The sequence below is a fragment of the Vulpes vulpes genome, chromosome 10 (assembly GCF_048418805.1).
Source record: "Vulpes vulpes isolate BD-2025 chromosome 10, VulVul3, whole genome shotgun sequence".
Taxonomy (NCBI): domain Eukaryota; kingdom Metazoa; phylum Chordata; class Mammalia; order Carnivora; family Canidae; genus Vulpes; species Vulpes vulpes.
The window spans coordinates 83386458-83404145 of NC_132789.1; the positions used below are offsets into that span (position 1 = coordinate 83386458).

A 17688-nucleotide genomic window follows, 5' to 3' on the forward strand; every position below is an offset into this window, starting at 1 on the left:
TCAAAAAATGGGACACAATTTTTAAAAAGTAAATTATGGCCTGGGCATATACATCATAGACACATGCCATTGCATTAAGGATCTTATGGTCTTCATTTAAAGAATCATTAAAAACTCACAGAGAAGAAAATTCACAAAATATTTAAAGGGGAAGAGCCATTTTTTTTTTAATTTACCTTCGATTGCTATGTGACCAGCAACTCCCTCAATTACCCCAGCATCTTTACTTTAAGGATTGAAGTAGAAATCTAGACTTTCTGAACAAGAAGGGCTACTTGGCTCTCTGCAAGTCACTTAAGCAGGAACAACAAATGATCTTTTGAAAACATGTAATCACCCTCTCGAGTCTCTTGCTTCATCAAAGCTCTGGAACTTCCGCTGAAACATTTTGGGCGCTAAGACTGCTAAGAATGAGTGATGGTGTGGTCCAGTGGCTAAATGCTCAGGATCAGAGTCAGACTAACCTGCCTTATAATCAGCATTGCCACTACCAGCTGTGGACTTAACAGGCTACTTGCCTTTACTGAGCCTCTGGTTCCCAATGTTTATAAGGGAACTAACCGTGTATCACAGGACCATGGTATACATTAGAGAGCATCTTGCATGTGAAGCACTCAGTGCAGTGGGAGTTATAAATGTAGCTGTATAGGATGTTTAAAAGAGTGCATGGGACAGATGTCCCTTGGAAAGCCGAATACTGTACCTGGCCTGAGAAAGCCATTACTCCCAGTTTCACTCATTGGCAAATATCATGATAATAATCTCTGAGGAATGGAAAAGGAAAAAAGTTCCAGTCAGAGAGGTGGAGTATACACATCAAACACCAAGATTTTCAGTAAAATAAATATCTTGTCTTTGTCAATTATGTAATTTTTCATTGAAACTAAGATATTGTTAAAGGTATTGATAGAGTTAACCACAGTTCTGATTTTTAATAGAGCATTTTATAACACTTTAAACTTGGCTACGTGTGCTACATTTTATTCTCACGTTCATTATCATGTGCCAAACGGAACACATTTTGGAATATTAAATTGTTAATTACAGAATTGATTAATTTTTAGTCTTAATACCATGTGCCTTCTACTTGGCAAATAATGCCTTTTCTCTTCCATTAATAAGTGACATTTTGTAACTCTTGAAGATTTTTGTAACTCAGGTTCTTACCAGCCTAGTTGAAACAGAGAGAAAAAAGTAACTTTTATCTACTAAAGGAAAAACTGGCATATCCTCATCCATATCATAATCTAGATAAAAGTATAGCTATGGATGGAGATGAGGGAGGGAAAGAGGAGAAGGCAGAGAGGCAGAGGGACAGAGACTGAGATAGAGAATTTGCCATAATGGAGCTTTTGTCTTCTCTCTCATTTTTTTTTTCCTGCCATGAGATAACCTGACACAGATTATTTTATTTAATTACCAAATATATACTACTTTTTACTTGAAGTAGTAAATAATCATTGACTATAATTTTATTGGCAGCTGGATTTTGTAACCAAGATTATTTTTCCTCCTTCTTTTTCAGGTGAAAAAAAAAGTGTGGGTATAAAGGCAAGGCAATAAGAACCCTTTCCTCAGATTTGCATCACGATGGAAACCTTTTGCCTCAAGGTGACCTTTTGGATAGCGCTGGTTGGATATGTAATCGGTGATCATCCTGAGAGCTACAGCACAAACCTAAGCACTCCAGTGGATTTCACCACTTTTCATGGGACAGAACTCAGCTTCCTGGTCACCACTCATCGACCCACTAATTTGGCCCTACCTAGCAATGGCTCAATGCACAGCTATTGCCCACAGCAGACTAAGATTACTTCAGCTTTCAAATACATTAACACTGTGATATCTTGTACTATTTTCATCGTGGGAATGGTGGGGAATGCAACTCTGCTCAGGATCATTTACCAGAACAAGTGTATGAGGAATGGCCCCAACGCACTGATAGCCAGCCTTGCCCTTGGAGACCTTATCTATGTGGTCATTGATCTCCCTATCAATGTGTTTAAGGTAGGAAGTAACCATGAATATATTTGCAGGTTTGAACATATGCTCTGATTCCACAGTAAGAGAGTTGCTGCAGACCTTTGGAATTTTAGTCCGTGTTTTTACTGAAAATGATTTCTGCAACCTTCAAACTCTGTGGCATTTGAAATTTTTATTATTCGTTAAATGTTACATTCACTTGGTAACTCAGTTAACAAAATTTCTGGGATGACTATTCAAAGTCATGGTCTTTAATGAAGCAGATTCTTATGCCAGCCCTCAGCTTGCTGAGTGGATGGGCAATCTTGGGAAGCAACTGGATTTTTCTGAGATTTGGTTTGCAGGGTGAGATCTACTGAGCCCAGGGAGTACTTACAATGAGTATCTCTTCAGTTGTCATTACCTTTGTAAGGTGCTGCCATTCAGCAGCCAAATATCCATGATACATCTTGAAGTGAAAAGTACCTATTTTCTTTTGACTATCTGGATTGATGATGGAAGCCAAAGGTCATGCTAGCTTACCTCAGTTACCTGGGTGACTTAGAGACGACGGGGTCCACATGTTCGCGGGCTAGTGCTAACCTTGTTGAACAGTGTCACTAAAGCTCTTTAAAACAGGCATCTGTTTATTGTCACCCCCTTCGTTTTCTTTGGTATATGCAGTTTTTATGAAGGAACCACTGTGTGTCCAACCCTGAGTGAGGAAGGAAGGATTCTGAGACAAATAAGACAAGGTTGGGGCTTCAGCGGGAGAGGTAGATAACCCACTGTCGCTGTGATCACCTCACTTCAGGGACTGCTTAGTATCAAAGAAAAACTCAAGCCAGAAGGAGTTAGGTATTTCATATTTGGTCTAGCGGTTATGAGGGAAAATGGTTGTAGGAATCCAAATAACCTAAAATTCAAATGAAATCATGTGGTCTGTGCCAGATGTTACAAAATGTCTTTATTCTAAGCCCAGCCTTTATTTTTTTTTCTTCTATGTATTATCCATAACAACAAAGCTATTCTGAGCAATAATGTTCTGCAATATGACTTTAAATGGCAAATTTTGTCTGAAGACCTGATAAATTTTAAGTAAGTCTTGCAGTTTCCAATAGTTACACTTAAATGGCAAAATTATACTTGCCTGCCTATCAGGAAAAGCAGCCATGCAATGAAGTCCTAACATATAGCCAAAAACAATGATTACAATCTTGAATATTACACATAAAAAACATTCCAGAATTACTCCAATATACTGTTTGCAAAATTGGGGAAGTTAGACAAAAATGATTTTAAAAAATATACCATATCTTTTCACAGAATAGCATGAAAACATGTTTTGTTTCCTTTTTTTTTTTAAGATTGTATTTATTTATTCATGAGAGATGCAGAAAGAGCAAGAGACACAGGCAGAGGGAGAGGCAGGCTCCCTGCGGGGAACCCAAGGTGGGACTCAATCCCAGGACCCTGGGATCACAACCTGAACCAAAGGCAGATGCTCAACCACTGAGCCACCCAGGTGCCCCGAAAACATACATTTTCTATTTGAACTTAAAACGGGATTTTAGAACTGAACTATGATGCAAAATGAAAATGTGTAAGTAACTTAAAATGTTTAGCACATGCTACAGAACTTTAATTTTTGAAGGTTATTCATTTTTTCTTTATGAAATATTACATGTAAATACTTGACTTCCTCATGACATCTTTCTTTAATAATAGATTTAAAATCTTTATATGACTCTTATTCAAAATTTGGCTCCAGTCAAAAATATAAAATACAAAAAATACAAAATATACACTGTAGAGTATTAAATGTTGATTATTCACACATATACACTAGTTATCCAACCCAGCAGGGCTCAGGAGAATAGTTAACTATGAATTAACTATTCCCATTTGACCATTTGCAAAGAAACTTTTGGGAAAGTTCATTATCTACAACTGCTGGGCAGGAGACTTCCTTATCTCTTTGAGGTGCCACCTGCCAATCACTAGAATAAATGTCATTTGTATTCCATAGCAACATTTGAAATCAGATCATCTGGAATATCTCCAATTGGTGAAAAAATCAAATAAAACTTTGTTTTACCTTCATATAACAATGGATAATAACTTAGACGTCCTCATTTGACCATATGATTCTTCCTTCTTGGGAATCCAATGCTTAATATATTTTTATGGTAGTTCTAAATAATGTGGACACTTTGACAGTTTTTACACCACAGGAGTAATTTTGTGTAGTTTCTGGTTTTCTAAAACTCATGTAATGAGTCATTTAACCAATATTCATTTTAGGAAGTAAATCTTTTGAGTTAAAAATATATATATAAGCTTTAGTTATTTTAATCTTCTTCCAGAGGAAAAGAAGAAAACATGCGAGTAAGCTAGAAAGCCTCACAGTATTGGGGGGTTATTCCTACTCATTCTATCAGTCTCTTCTCTAAGTTAGGAGACCATAAGATGATGCAGTTTCCCTGATTTCTGCCCAGGACAGTCCAGGGAAATCCTTCCAAGCAATATGAGCTCTGGGCCCTCATGCCTTTTGTCGGCAGCTGCTCCTACTTTAAGATTCTAATGCTTTGGAGCCTCACATATCAGACCTGTGGATTCCTCTGACCATGGCAAGCTGCCCTGTGTTGCAGGACAAAGTAGCAGCTATCCATCTCACTTTACCATTTTGTTTGGTACTGAGTGGCTCTTGATGGTCTGTGAACAGGGAAGAAGGGGTCATTCTACACCTGATTTCCAAAAGTTTCCTAATTGATCTATCTTCAGACCAGCCTCTACTGGTCTTCACTTCCACCTACTACTGAGTGTTGCTTTAATAAAAAACACCAAAAAGTTCACATGTATTCAAGATCTTCCCTACTCTGACCACACTTCACCTACTTCTTACCAGCTCCCAATATGTATACACAGCTCTGGTCAAAATGCCATCACTACCCCAAAGTAAATAACATTCTCAGAGAGGCTACATCTAGTCACTGAATGACTGCTGCTGAAGCATATATAGATCCTAAATGGGAAAAAAAAATGAGCCTGGAGATATATACGTTGCAGAGAGAAGAAATAAGCCAAAAAGTAGAGAGAGACTCCTCTGGCCCTGGCTTATACCTGCACACACAGGTAAGCTCCCTGGTAATACAATCAGAAAGTGTGAGACAATAAAATGTAAAGCAGAAGGAATCAAAGGAAGCAAATAAATGTCACTTGCCTTGTTGGTTTTGGAGCATACAAGGGCCTTCCAAATGGCAGTGCTGAAGAAAAGATTGCTAAGTTTATCAAAGGATTAACTCTAATTTTTAGTTATGCAAAAAGCAGAACATCAGTAATTATATGAGAAGACTAACAAAAACAGGAGAGAGGAGGGAGTTACAGACTCCTTCAAATATACACACTTGTAACCTAAACTGATGATGGATTTGATTTGTCAAGAAGTTGAATTATCTCATACGTGAATTTTCAAGAAATGCACAAACTTAGCCAGTAAATTAATCTGTATATAAGTTGTTTACATTCACTATAATGGCAAAAACAATTCAAATATTGTATCTGTGTTTAGGGTCTCAACCTCCAATTACTAAATGCCAAAATATATTAGAAGTACAGAATCCAATAACTGTACTCTTTAATGATTCATGAGATTCTGTTAATGCCCTGGAGTGTTATCTATAGGAAGATGGATTATAATTTTGAATACAGTGAAAACCCTAAAAATGATGTTTGTGCATGGGTAAGCCAAAGTTTGCCATCATGTACTTTTAGGATAACAGTTCACCCATACGTGCACATGGATATGCCCATAAACCACTGTACCTCAGCCCAATCAATAGGAACAGGAATGTGGGGAAACATGTTTATGACAGAAGTAGATTGGAGAAGGTTAGAATGATGGCCCATGAAAGAGGGAAGAAGGTAAGCCCAAAGGCTAGCATAGAAATCTCCGATGTGCATAGCTGGGAGTTGAAACCAGTGATGTCGTAGATAATACTGTAGGTGAATGAGGTCTCCATTTCAATGTGGGGTAAAAGCTAACTAGCCAGTGACAGACTCCAATAAATGATTGTTGGTTACTAATTTGGTCCACTCTAAGAATCCACCTCTTATTGAGGACAACAATGAAAAATAAACAAATACAATTTCTGTTTGAAATTATCAGGAATATTTTGCAATGGAAAATCAAGACTCAATATGTTGCTCTGGCAGAGGATCTGAGCAATGTGGAAACCAGAGATGTTCACTTGGAGCCAGTTATCTCCATGTTCACACAGCCTTTGACATCTTGTGCAACTGGAATCCATTCTTTTTTGGGGCAGCCATACAAAAGTTGTTTCTTGACACATCAGATCACCAAGGCAACTCCTGTCTCAAAAGTAAATGGCCACAACTTATGGATTGTGTGTCTCAAACAAAGTAGTTAGTTGTTCATTAAGTGCTTATTGATATGATTTGATTTATTAGGGTCTTTACTGTTAAAATTAACTTCTAATCAGATTTATCAGAGATCTTCAAGTTAAAATATTGATGGTGATGATGATGATGATAATTTGTCACAGGAAATCTCCATTTATGTACAAGATACAGGATATTACCCATGGTAATATTCCCCCAAATTGATCAAATTACTCACCAAATTATTGCATATATGATAACAGTGGTGTTTTCCTTTTACTCCTCATCAAACAAATAAAAGCAGATCTTTCTCATGCACTCCAGTAATAGTGCTATAACCATAAAATTAGGAATAAAAACTGTATTCCCTGAATTTGGCAAAAGAAAAATGTGTCCCTTGACTAAGATCTCTGCCCGTTGCTGGTGCATTGCATCCCAGCTAAACATTTCCTATGGGGTGGCTCTGACCCTGCCTTCCCTCCTGGCACTTCTCTGCACACTTTCCCTCCATTCACTCTAGCTTAACCTCGCCTGTCTGAGAATAAATACCAAGATGATCTTTCTACCTGGCATATTTTTCCTCATGCCTCTTCCAACTTATTCCACTTGATTCTTCAGATCTCCACCTAAACGTTTATCTCTTTGTCTGGCAAGTATCTATGACCCAAACTGGGTTATTGCCTTTCTGACGTGCTCCCATGACACCTTCTATTAACTCTGAAAGAGCATTTAACATATACTTCACTGTCTTTGCCAGTTCACTTGCCTGTCTGCCCCACGAGACTGCAAGACTGTTGAGGCAAGCTGCCATCATTCTCATTTATCATTGTATCTCCTGTATCCAGCATTGTACCCAACTTAAAAAGTATTTGATGAATGAGTAAAATAAGAAAATGTACTACTTGCTTCTATGAGAATGTTTTTCCTCCCATACAATTCCAGATCTAAAAGCTGACTAGCTTTAATTTATTGAATTTCTACTTTTTTTCTACAAACCAGGAATGTCTCGTGTCCATAAATCTGAGAGAAATGTGTGCAAAGCAGAGCAGCACATAACAACAGGATCATTTTCCCACTTTGCCTTTGTCCGGACATTGTGTTGTTTACCTTCCACTGTCTGGCACATACAATCAATTGAAGTCTTTTTTCAAGGTTTCTGAGCAATATGCATTCTTTGAGCACACTTGGATTTGTGATTTGGATTGAAATATTAAACCTACAAGTGATTTGGAATATCAAAATGAGCATTCATGTTACGCTCTTTAGAGAACAGGAAATAGGTTGAGTTTATAGCATTGCTAAGACACGTGCATTGCAAAAGTTCGTTATGCTAACTAGCTGATTTTAGAGTATCTGTACATACACATAAAATGACAGAGTGATAAATTTATTACCCAATTTGCTGTTTGTTACAAGGAAGTTGCTTGTCTGGAAAGGCTTCAGAGCCCTCTCCAACTCTACCTCCCATTCTGACTTTTTGTTTCCTGTGTCTGGGAACCTCATTGCTTTCTCTCATGATCATATTAAGTAATTATTCTCATGTGAGGTTACCCTGCTAACCCTCAGCATTTGGCTCACAGCACAGTTATTCCTGCTTTAGGGGGATGGGAGATGGAAACCATCCATAACTGCAAGATTGTTCCCATGGCTAAGGAAGGAGAGATGGTTTCAGTCCTGTTCTCATTAGGAAGGTGGTGAGATGTAAAGCATCATGGCCAATGATATTCCTCCATCAAACACTTCAGCTCATAGAAGAGGCTGCTGTGTTCTAAATTTAACATAAAATAGGGAGGCATGAAAGTTTTACTTTTGAGAAACAATTTTCACATGATAAATTATGTGTATCTGTGTGTATGTGTAAATGTTGCACAGCTTCAAGCACTGGGATCGATAAAAGATATTTGGATGATTTCATTTTGAAATATTTCTATGGTGTCTTCATCTCATGAGTTGCTAGGATATGAATGTTATTTCTTTATTATCATACAAGCTTATATAGTTGGTAGAAACAGTGTGGGCACTAAAATGAGAGGATGGGGAATCAACTTTACTGTTTCTGAAGTTGATTCTAAGACTAGAGTGTTTAAGTAAGGACTGTTCTAAGAAATTCTGTCAAAATAAATTTGATATACTGAAAAAAAAAGTGATATACTGCCAGAAATTCTACAACTGCTTTCTGGAGCTACCATATTCTCCCGGGAGTTAGAATAACTGCTTTCTATAGCTACAATTTTATTTTTAACAAGCTCTAGCTTTTCTTGGAAAAACTTTACTACATTATAAAGTTAATGGTTGAAATTGAATTCAGTAAGAAGACTAAATGTAAATATCACTCAGTATTAATTTTTGGTAGCCTTATTTTTAAGCTTGAACATCAAAAATTTTATAAAACCATGTGCTCTGACATGTTTACTTAAATTTGGAAGATTTGAAGTCCCCAGTGTTCCTGGACTCAGGAAGCAAAGATTAAGTGTGCCCTCAGGAAGATTTAATACCATTCTTCTATGTGCAAAAAAGAAGTTACTTTTAGAGTTTATATCTCTAGGAGTTTCGTTGACAATGTTTGCCATCTCAACTTTTAAAACAATTTACTTATAGAAGAGAGCATCAGTAATGGAAGTTGGTCAGATCATGCTTCTCATAACACTAATCCTAAACATAGGATCCCTATTATTTTTTTTATCAAATTTTATACTAGAAGATAATGGTGATGGCAGTGGATTGGCCAGTTGGTTATTCAGTGACATCAGATCTTTCTTCCAAAAAAAAAAAAAATCTTTCTTCTTTAAATGTTCTTCCTTTATTCATTCAATAGATATTTATTGAGTTCCTACTATATACCAGTCATTCAGAAAATAGCAATGAAGAAAATCATCCTTGGCCCTCATGGAGCTTACATTCTAATAGAAGAACAAGACAATAAGCAAGTGCAATAAGTAAATATACAGCATATGAGATAACTGCTAGAGAAAATTTTTAAAGATTTTATTTTTTTATTTATGAGAGTGAGAGGCAGAGACAGAAACAGGCTCCATGCAGGGAGCCTGACATGGGACTCGACCCCGGGTCTCCAGGATCACACCCTGGGCTGAAGGCGGCGCTAAACCACTTAGTCACCAGGGCTGCCCTTGCTAGAGAAAATTAAAATAGGAAAGAAAAATAGAAAGAAGTGGGGGAAGATATTAATTTCAGAGTGGGTGGCTAAAGAATGCCTCAATCAAGGTGACAGTTGAATAAAAACCTAAAACTTAAAAGGACCAAACTATGCCACTGTCTAAGGCAAGGGCCTTCCAGCCAGAGGAAATGGCAAGTGCAAAGGCCCAGAGGCAGGAAAGTGCCTGGAGGGTTAAAGGCCCAGCAAGAAAGCTATTGTGGTAAGCAGAAGGGAGAAAGTGGTATCATGAGGTCACAGGGATAGGCAGGTAGGGCATGTGATGGGGGGAAGCAGATAACATAGGGCCTAGTAATAAGGTAACTATATATTATATCCTTCAAACCAGGATACTTTGAGAGTGAAAGGAGATACTGTCAATCATTGCATCTGGACAACAGGCATAAACCCAGACTGTCCTAAAAATACCAGGGAACATGGTCACCCTACCTGTACATCTTTATAAAGCCCTTATCCTTTTCCTCTGAGTGAAATGGAAAGCTTTTAGACAGTTAAGCACAGATGAGTGACATGATTTGGCATTCTGGCTAACGCATGGAGTAGCACGTCCTGAATCAACGAGGGGAAAAATATAAAATCTTAAAATACATTAGAACATAGGAATAGTGTTACCTGCAGCTTAACTAGTGTTTGCTTTGTGCCAGGCTAACTTATTCGATCCTCACAATAAACCTATGAAGCACTGCTGTGGCCTGAAAAATGAAGAAACTGAGATGTTTAAGGGATTTCCTCAGGGTTACACAGCTGGCAAGTGGCAGAGCCAGGATTTGGATCCACTGTGATCTCAGAGACCATGCTGTTACACAAACAGCCATACTGCTTCTATCTCATATACCTCATAAGGCAAACTTTGCAGTCATCCAGATGCAATCCCTTGTATAGAACTATGTTTTCAAAGACTGTCTTCAAAGATAAAGTCAGACCCTTTTCTCTCCCCCATTAAATTCAACAGCTTCTTTAGTTGTTTATTTAAGACAGAAGTAACACATCATAAAGGAAAATGTGTGCAATACAGAGATTGCTCTCCAGAATAGCATTTATGATGTAAATCTTGCAGATTACATTGGCACATCTGGTAAGCAGACTTTTGTATTCTATACTCATTGTCATGTCAGTGAGGTCAACCAACAGAAAAGAGCCAGAGACTAAAATAATAAACTGAAAAGAAAGGTTGAGTTCCTGATGAACTGCTTACCTAGAAACATGCATCTGCTTACCTGCTCAGAGAGACACATTTTACCAAATAGGTGTCGCACTCAGTTATTGCTGGGAAGGCTGGGCAATGTTTCTGTGAACATGAGACAGAAAATGAGTGTCTATGGCTAGCCCATAGTTTTATTTGGCGTGGAAACATCAGATTTTATTGATGAAACTAAATGCTGCATTCCTAGACTTTCCTTCCTAAGTTTAGTGGGTGCACAAGAATTAGAAGGGGAGTGTGAAACACAATGGAGGACATTTGGGAATATGTCTCAACTGATATTTATTTATTTATTTATTTTTTTATTTATTTATTTATGAGAATACACAGAGAGGAGAGATAGATGATAGATAGAGGGAGAGAGAGGCAGAGACACAGGCAGAGGGAGAAGCAGGCTCCACGCAGGAAGCCCGACATGGGACTCAATCCCGGGTCTCCAGGATCATGCCCTGGGCTGAAGGCAGCGCTAAACCACTGAGCCACCTGGGCTGCCCTCAAATGATATTTAAAAAGAAGTCAGAAATCCTCAATTTCTAAAAATTTACATATGAACTATATGTTTTGTGAACTGATGCCATTGACTGTAAAACTATATAGGGGCGCCTGGGTGGGCTCAGTCAGCTAAACGTCCAACTCTTGATTTCAGCTCAGATCATGATCTCAGGGTTGGGAGATGGAGCATCACTTGGGACTCCAAGCTGGATGTGGAGCCTGCTAAAAATTCTGTCTCTCCTTCTCCCTCTGCCTCTCCCCACCGCTCTCTTGTGCTCTCTCTCTCTCAAATAAGTAACTATTTAAGTAAATAATTTTAATACCCCTAATTATAAAAGCAACAAGTAAAGCAAGCAATTATTGAATATGTTAAAAATGTCCACAACCATTGCCTGTCAAAGTATGAAAGGTAATGGGCACACATCTCTGCCAAATACCGAACACTGTACTATGTCTCATCCCACATGGGTTTTCTGTCTCATGAAGCAATTCTGCAGAATGTCTGTACCAAGAAAGAAAAAAAAATCTCTGACTGTTATGAACCTTTAACTTAATTCCATTAAAAAAGTCTAGAACACTCCAAAATTTCTCCTTTAAAATAATGTAATTTATGTCATAAACACTGTTTTATTTCTGTTGTTTTCCCAGATTTGTTTTTCCTCTGAAAATTAGGAAAACCTAAAACCTAAAACCTATGAAAATTAGGGGAATATTACATAATTTAAGAGCCATAATACTGTGTGAAGTTTTTAAAATTTTTATTGAAACATAATATACATCCAGGAAAATGTACATGTCAGCTCCATGAACTTTCACGAAATGAACACATCTGTATAACCAGAATCAAGAAACAGAAGATTACCTGCTCCCAGAAGTCCCTCAGTCACTGACCACCCTAAATCCCAAGGCAACCATTTTCCTGACTCCTAATAGCATGAATTTGCCTATTTTTGTATTTAACATAAATGGAATCATATGATATATATTCTCCATATGGCTTCTTTTGCTCAACATTATGTTTGTGAGAGTAACTCACATTGTTGTGTTGTACCTTATTCATTCTCATAATTGTGTAGTAGTTCCTTGTCTGAATATGCCACAATTTATTATCCACTCTACTGTATGTAGGCATTTAAATAGTTTCTAATTTTGAGCTAATAAGAATAGTGCATGTTCTCATATACATTTTTGTATGCATACAGATGCTGAAATATATATATACATACATATATGACCTATATATGTATATAAAATATATGTAATACACATCAACATAGATCTATAAAATATATATTCTAACATGAATATTGATTATAAATCTTTAATATAAATTTTGATCAGTAATTTTGGAGGCATGGCAATTTACCAAGGCATGGCACAGTATTAGGAATTAAGTACGATTTCCTAAATAGGAATTTTTTTCTAATTCTAAATGCTGTAAAGACCTGTGTGGCATTATGTGTGAATTTTGTTCATTGTAATTCTTTGCCTTGTAAGCAAATCTGTTAACTGCTTCCATAATGGATAATCCCCAAATCAACTCATACATTTGCTAAGTGTCTATAGAAAACATGAGTCTAGGATAACCATGACTTTGAGTGGCACACATTCTGTTTGAGAATACAAACATATACAATCAAGTTAGCCCAATGCCAGGGTAATTTTAAACTTTGGTGTTTGTTGCAGTTTTTGAGAGCACCAAACACATACACATGAAAAACATTTTGAATGTGAAACACCCATTAACATTTTCTTTGAAAACAGAAACACTGTCATTTCTCCTTCTCCCAAAATAATATATGCAGCTAAAACAAAATTATTCAAATTAATTTCAAGAGCTACATAAATAAAATTAGGTTTCAGCATTTTCCATTATGGCTATAGTAAATGGTTATTTATTTTAAAATGTTAAAATACACCATGAAACACCAGATTTAAAAACCATGATTGCAGACAGTAAATGTGATGAGAGTTTAAGTTGAATTGATGAAATTCTCCACATAATCTCCCTGAGGTTAATTTTGTTAAATGACATACCTTGTGTTTGTTGCTAGGTAAAACTTGGAGGTTTAATTGTAATCTGGTTACTACATTATATATATATACTACATATACTATATATACTACCTTATACTAAAATAAGATTGGTAAGGGAGTGTTGCTGTAGAAATTTACCAAGTTGGTTGCTTCTGAAACAGAATAAAATCCTTCTTAATGTCATCCACAAAATTTGTGGAACATCCCTAAAAAGAAATTTTATTCATCAAAACCACTGGCTCAATTTCAAATGGAACTTACAGTGGTCTTACAATGCATATAATATGTACTCTAAGAAGGGATCAAGAAGTATATGAAATGTGTGAGCGCTGGGTTTTGAAATCTTATGAATATGCATTTAAACTTAGTGATTTGTTGAAACTTTTCCTGCTTTTGTTCCAAGGAAATAATTATCTTCACATAATATTTTCATTGGTGTTATGGAGTGACCTTAAAATTGCCTCCAGCTCCTGGGCCATCATAAAGGAAGGAAAGTGAATCTGGAAGTAGTATACACTAAAAGGGATATTCCAGGGCCTCATCTGCAAGCACTGAGTACTCAAGTCTTCTGCTTTCTACTGATTGTCTGACCCTGGGGTGGGAAAACTACAACCAGTGGGCCAAATCTGACCCAACGCCTTTTTTTAAAAAAATGAACTTTTATTGGAACGCAGCCATACCCATTACTTACATAAATAGTTTTGACAGACACCATATGGTCTGCCAAGGCTAAAATATTTGCTATCTGGCCATTTACCAAAAAAGTTTATCAACCCTTGTGGCATCTCACTGACTACCCTGCACCTACTTTTCATCCCTGCCTCTCATTCTCCTTCATTTTGTTCCCTAGTAGTCAAAGCTCAAGACCTGAACTTCAAAAATATTACTGCATCTTCATAATCTTTGCTATTTTAAGTGGCTTAGGCCTCCAACCCCCAAAAAGTAAATGGGCATAATCCCAACAAATCAAAATATGTTTCTTTTTTTTTAAATGGTCTGTGACTGATCCTGAAAAAAAATCATTTGATCTCTCAAATCATTATTTTTATATGAAAAAATAATGAAGGGCCCTCCAGCTCATGAAGTCCCACTAGGCATAATGATACCTAGTAGGCTTGTTCCTGAGGTGACTACTAATAAAAGAACAGCCAAGGGCTGTTACCGTCTCTTTGTCTTTGCCATTTAGTTATCACACATCAGAACTTTGGCCTCATTGAGGGTCTTAGTGACCAGATATTCATAAAATCTATTAGACAAATCATGCATTTCTGATTAAAATTGAAGAAGTTTTAAATTAGAAATGGTCATAGCATTACAAGAGCAATAAGATGACCAGATCTTTGGCTCACCAATTAAGGTGACCAGATCTTTGGGCAGCCATTCATGTTTCAGTTAAGAAAAAGAAGAAATAAGACTTTTCTATCTATTTCAGGAAAATTTCATACGGGAAAAAAAAAGGGGGGACTGTCTAAAATTCTTAAAGACAAAACCTTTACATATTTGAAATTATTTTATCAGAAAATCCCTACACTTTATATCTTTTCAACAGGCCAATTAAATTACATGGTTATAATTTAAAATAAATGAATTTCTTTATCTCTCTGCTATAAAATTCAAGGAATGTTTCTTTGATAGTGGACCAAAGGGCCATGTCATAGACAAAGGAGAAGTGGGGAAAGGATAAGAAATACTGTGCTCATTTTTTATACACTCTGTGTGTGTGTGTGTGTTTGTATACATGTAATTGTGTGGCATCAGATATTTTCGTGTATGTCTCAGTTGTTGAGGGAAAGAAGGAGGTGCTACAGGGGATGGAAGAAAGAAGACAGGGTTGGATGATGCATTCATCCCTGGGACTCAATTCTTAGGTACTGTGTAATTCATCAGGTACACAGAAGACAATTCATATATATTTAGGAAGAGAAGAGGTGGAAGGAGGGAGGGAAAGAAGCAGGGAGCATAGACTCTCAGAATGTGAGGAGTCAACGTCTTTAGTTCCAATTGTGTGAACCAGAACACTGAGCTATTTATAATCTTACAGAGATGCTAATTCAAATTGGTCCTGCTTTCAAGCTGAAATAATACATGCAGTCTCTCAGCTGATAGACCAGGATCCACCTCTACTGTGGTTTTGATATTCTTTACTTGTTTGCAATAACTCTTATAACTCTTAACTCAATAACTCTTAACTCTCATGAAATGATAAACGTTTAATAGGTTGTGGAATTGGTCCAGAAAACAAAGCTGGCACAGAATTGATAACATCTAATAAGTTGTTATTGCTTAGCCAGAAATTTTGGATAAATGAGTGAGTGGAGAAAGTAAGTGCCTTAGGGCTTAATATTTGTCACTAGATCCCTTGTTAGGTTCCTTGATCCTCAGTGCCTCCCCTCATTCTGTTGAAACTACTTCTTCTTTGCTAAAGACATCCATGACCCATAACTAATGACTAATTTGGTAAATTTCATCTTATATATATTTTACCACTATTAAAAATAATTTGTTTGAAACTATGGACCTAAATGAAAATGTAAAAGTATAAAACTTTAGGGGCAAAAGAAAGAAAATCTTTGGGATCTAGGACTAAGTAAAGAGCTCTTAGAGTTGGTACTTGAAGGACAATCTATTAAAGAAAAAATTGATAAATATAACTTCATCAAAACTTAAAACTTTTACTCTGTAAAGGACCCTTTTAAGAGGAAGAAAAGAAAGCTACAGAACAGAAAAGAATATTTGCAACCAACAAATCCAACAAAGGCTAATATCTAGAATATGTAGAAAACTCTCAAAACTCAACAACAAAAAACAGAAATAGAAAATGGGAAAAAGATATAAACAGAAATTTTACTGAAGAGCATATACGATGACCCAGTAAACACATGAAAAGATGTACAACATCATCAGCCATCAGGGAAATGCAAAATAGAAACCACAGTGAGATACCGCTACACACCTATCAGAATGGCTAAAATAAACATACATTTCTGGTGAGAATGAAGAATTGTAGAATCACTGTAGCAAGGAGTTTAGATATTTATTATAAAACTAAACATGCAACTACTGTCAGATCCAGCAATTGTACCCTTGGGCACTTATTCCAAAGAAATGGAAATTATGTTCATGCAATTATTTCATGCATGTTCAGAGTAGCTTATTTGTAATAACCAGAACCCACAAACAATTCAGACATAGTTCAGTGGGTGAGTGGTTTAAACAAACTATGGTACATACATTTCATAAAATACTACTCAAGATTAAAAAGGAACAAGCTATTGATATATACAACAACTTGGATAAACTGCAAAGGAACCATGCTGAGTGAAAAAAGCCAATCTCAAAAGATTATATACTATATGATTCCATTTATCTAACATTCTTGAAATAGAGACTGAGGACAGATCAGCGGTAATTAGGAGTTAGGAATGGGGAAGGGGAGGCAAAGGAAGTGTGGTTATAAGAGAATGTCATTAGGCATCCTTGTGGTGAAGGACCTGTTCCATATCTTGATTAGTGATGGATATATACACCTACACATCAGAAAATTATGTAGAACTAAATATAAACAAATTACTAACATTGGAGGAATATGAATAATATTTCTGGATCATATTAATATAAAAAATGGTAGTACCAGTTTACAGTCCCACCAGCATTATCTAACAGTTCCAATTCCTCCACACGCTCACCAACACTTAGTATCAGTCTTATTCATTGTAGTCATTCTAATGATGTGTAATGGTATCTCATTGTGGTTTTAATTTCTGTTTCCCTAAGAGACTCATAATTATGAGTACTTTCCATTTTAGTTTTCTTAGCTATTTGTATATCTACTTTGGCGAAATGTCTATTTAAATCTCCTACACTCTTAAATTGTTATTTGTCTTTATATTGGTTTAATTGTAGGAGTTTTTTATATACTCTAGACAGAAGACCTTCATCAGATATATGATTTGCAAATATTTTTCCCACTCTCTGGCTTTTCTCTTCATCTTCTTAATGGTGTCTTTTGAGGAACAACATTTTTAATTTTGACTAAATACAATTTATCAAATGTTCTTTTATGGATCATGTTTCTGGTGTCATATCTATGAAATATTTCCTAAGCCAAGATCCCCAAAAAATTATCCAATGTTTTCTTTAACAGTTTTACATTTTAGCTCTTACATTTAGATGTATGATCACAATTAATTTTTGTGTAGGATATGAGGTAAGTATATAAGTTCAATTTTTTTTTTTTGCATAGACATATACAATTGTTCCAACACCATTTTTTAAAAGATTACCCTCTTGTCATTGAATTGCATTGGCACCTTTGTCAAAACTCATTTGATGATCAATGTAAGATATGATTTCTGGACTTTCTTTTCTGACCTATGTGTCTATTGTTATTCCACTGCCATCCTATCTATATTTATAACTTACT

At 36.3% G+C, this 17688-nt stretch overlaps 1 protein-coding gene across 1 annotated transcript in view; it reads left to right on the forward strand.

The window, feature by feature from the left end:
- EDNRA (endothelin receptor type A) overlaps window positions 1-17688 on the forward strand; it is a 56348-nt gene that overhangs the window by 2840 nt on the left and 35820 nt on the right. Inside the window, exon 2 of the mRNA XM_072724784.1 lies at window positions 1526-2007. Coding sequence (XP_072580885.1) covers window positions 1591-2007 — 417 coding nt within the window. The 5' untranslated portion in view covers window positions 1526-1590. The remainder of the gene's footprint in view (window positions 1-1525; window positions 2008-17688) is intronic.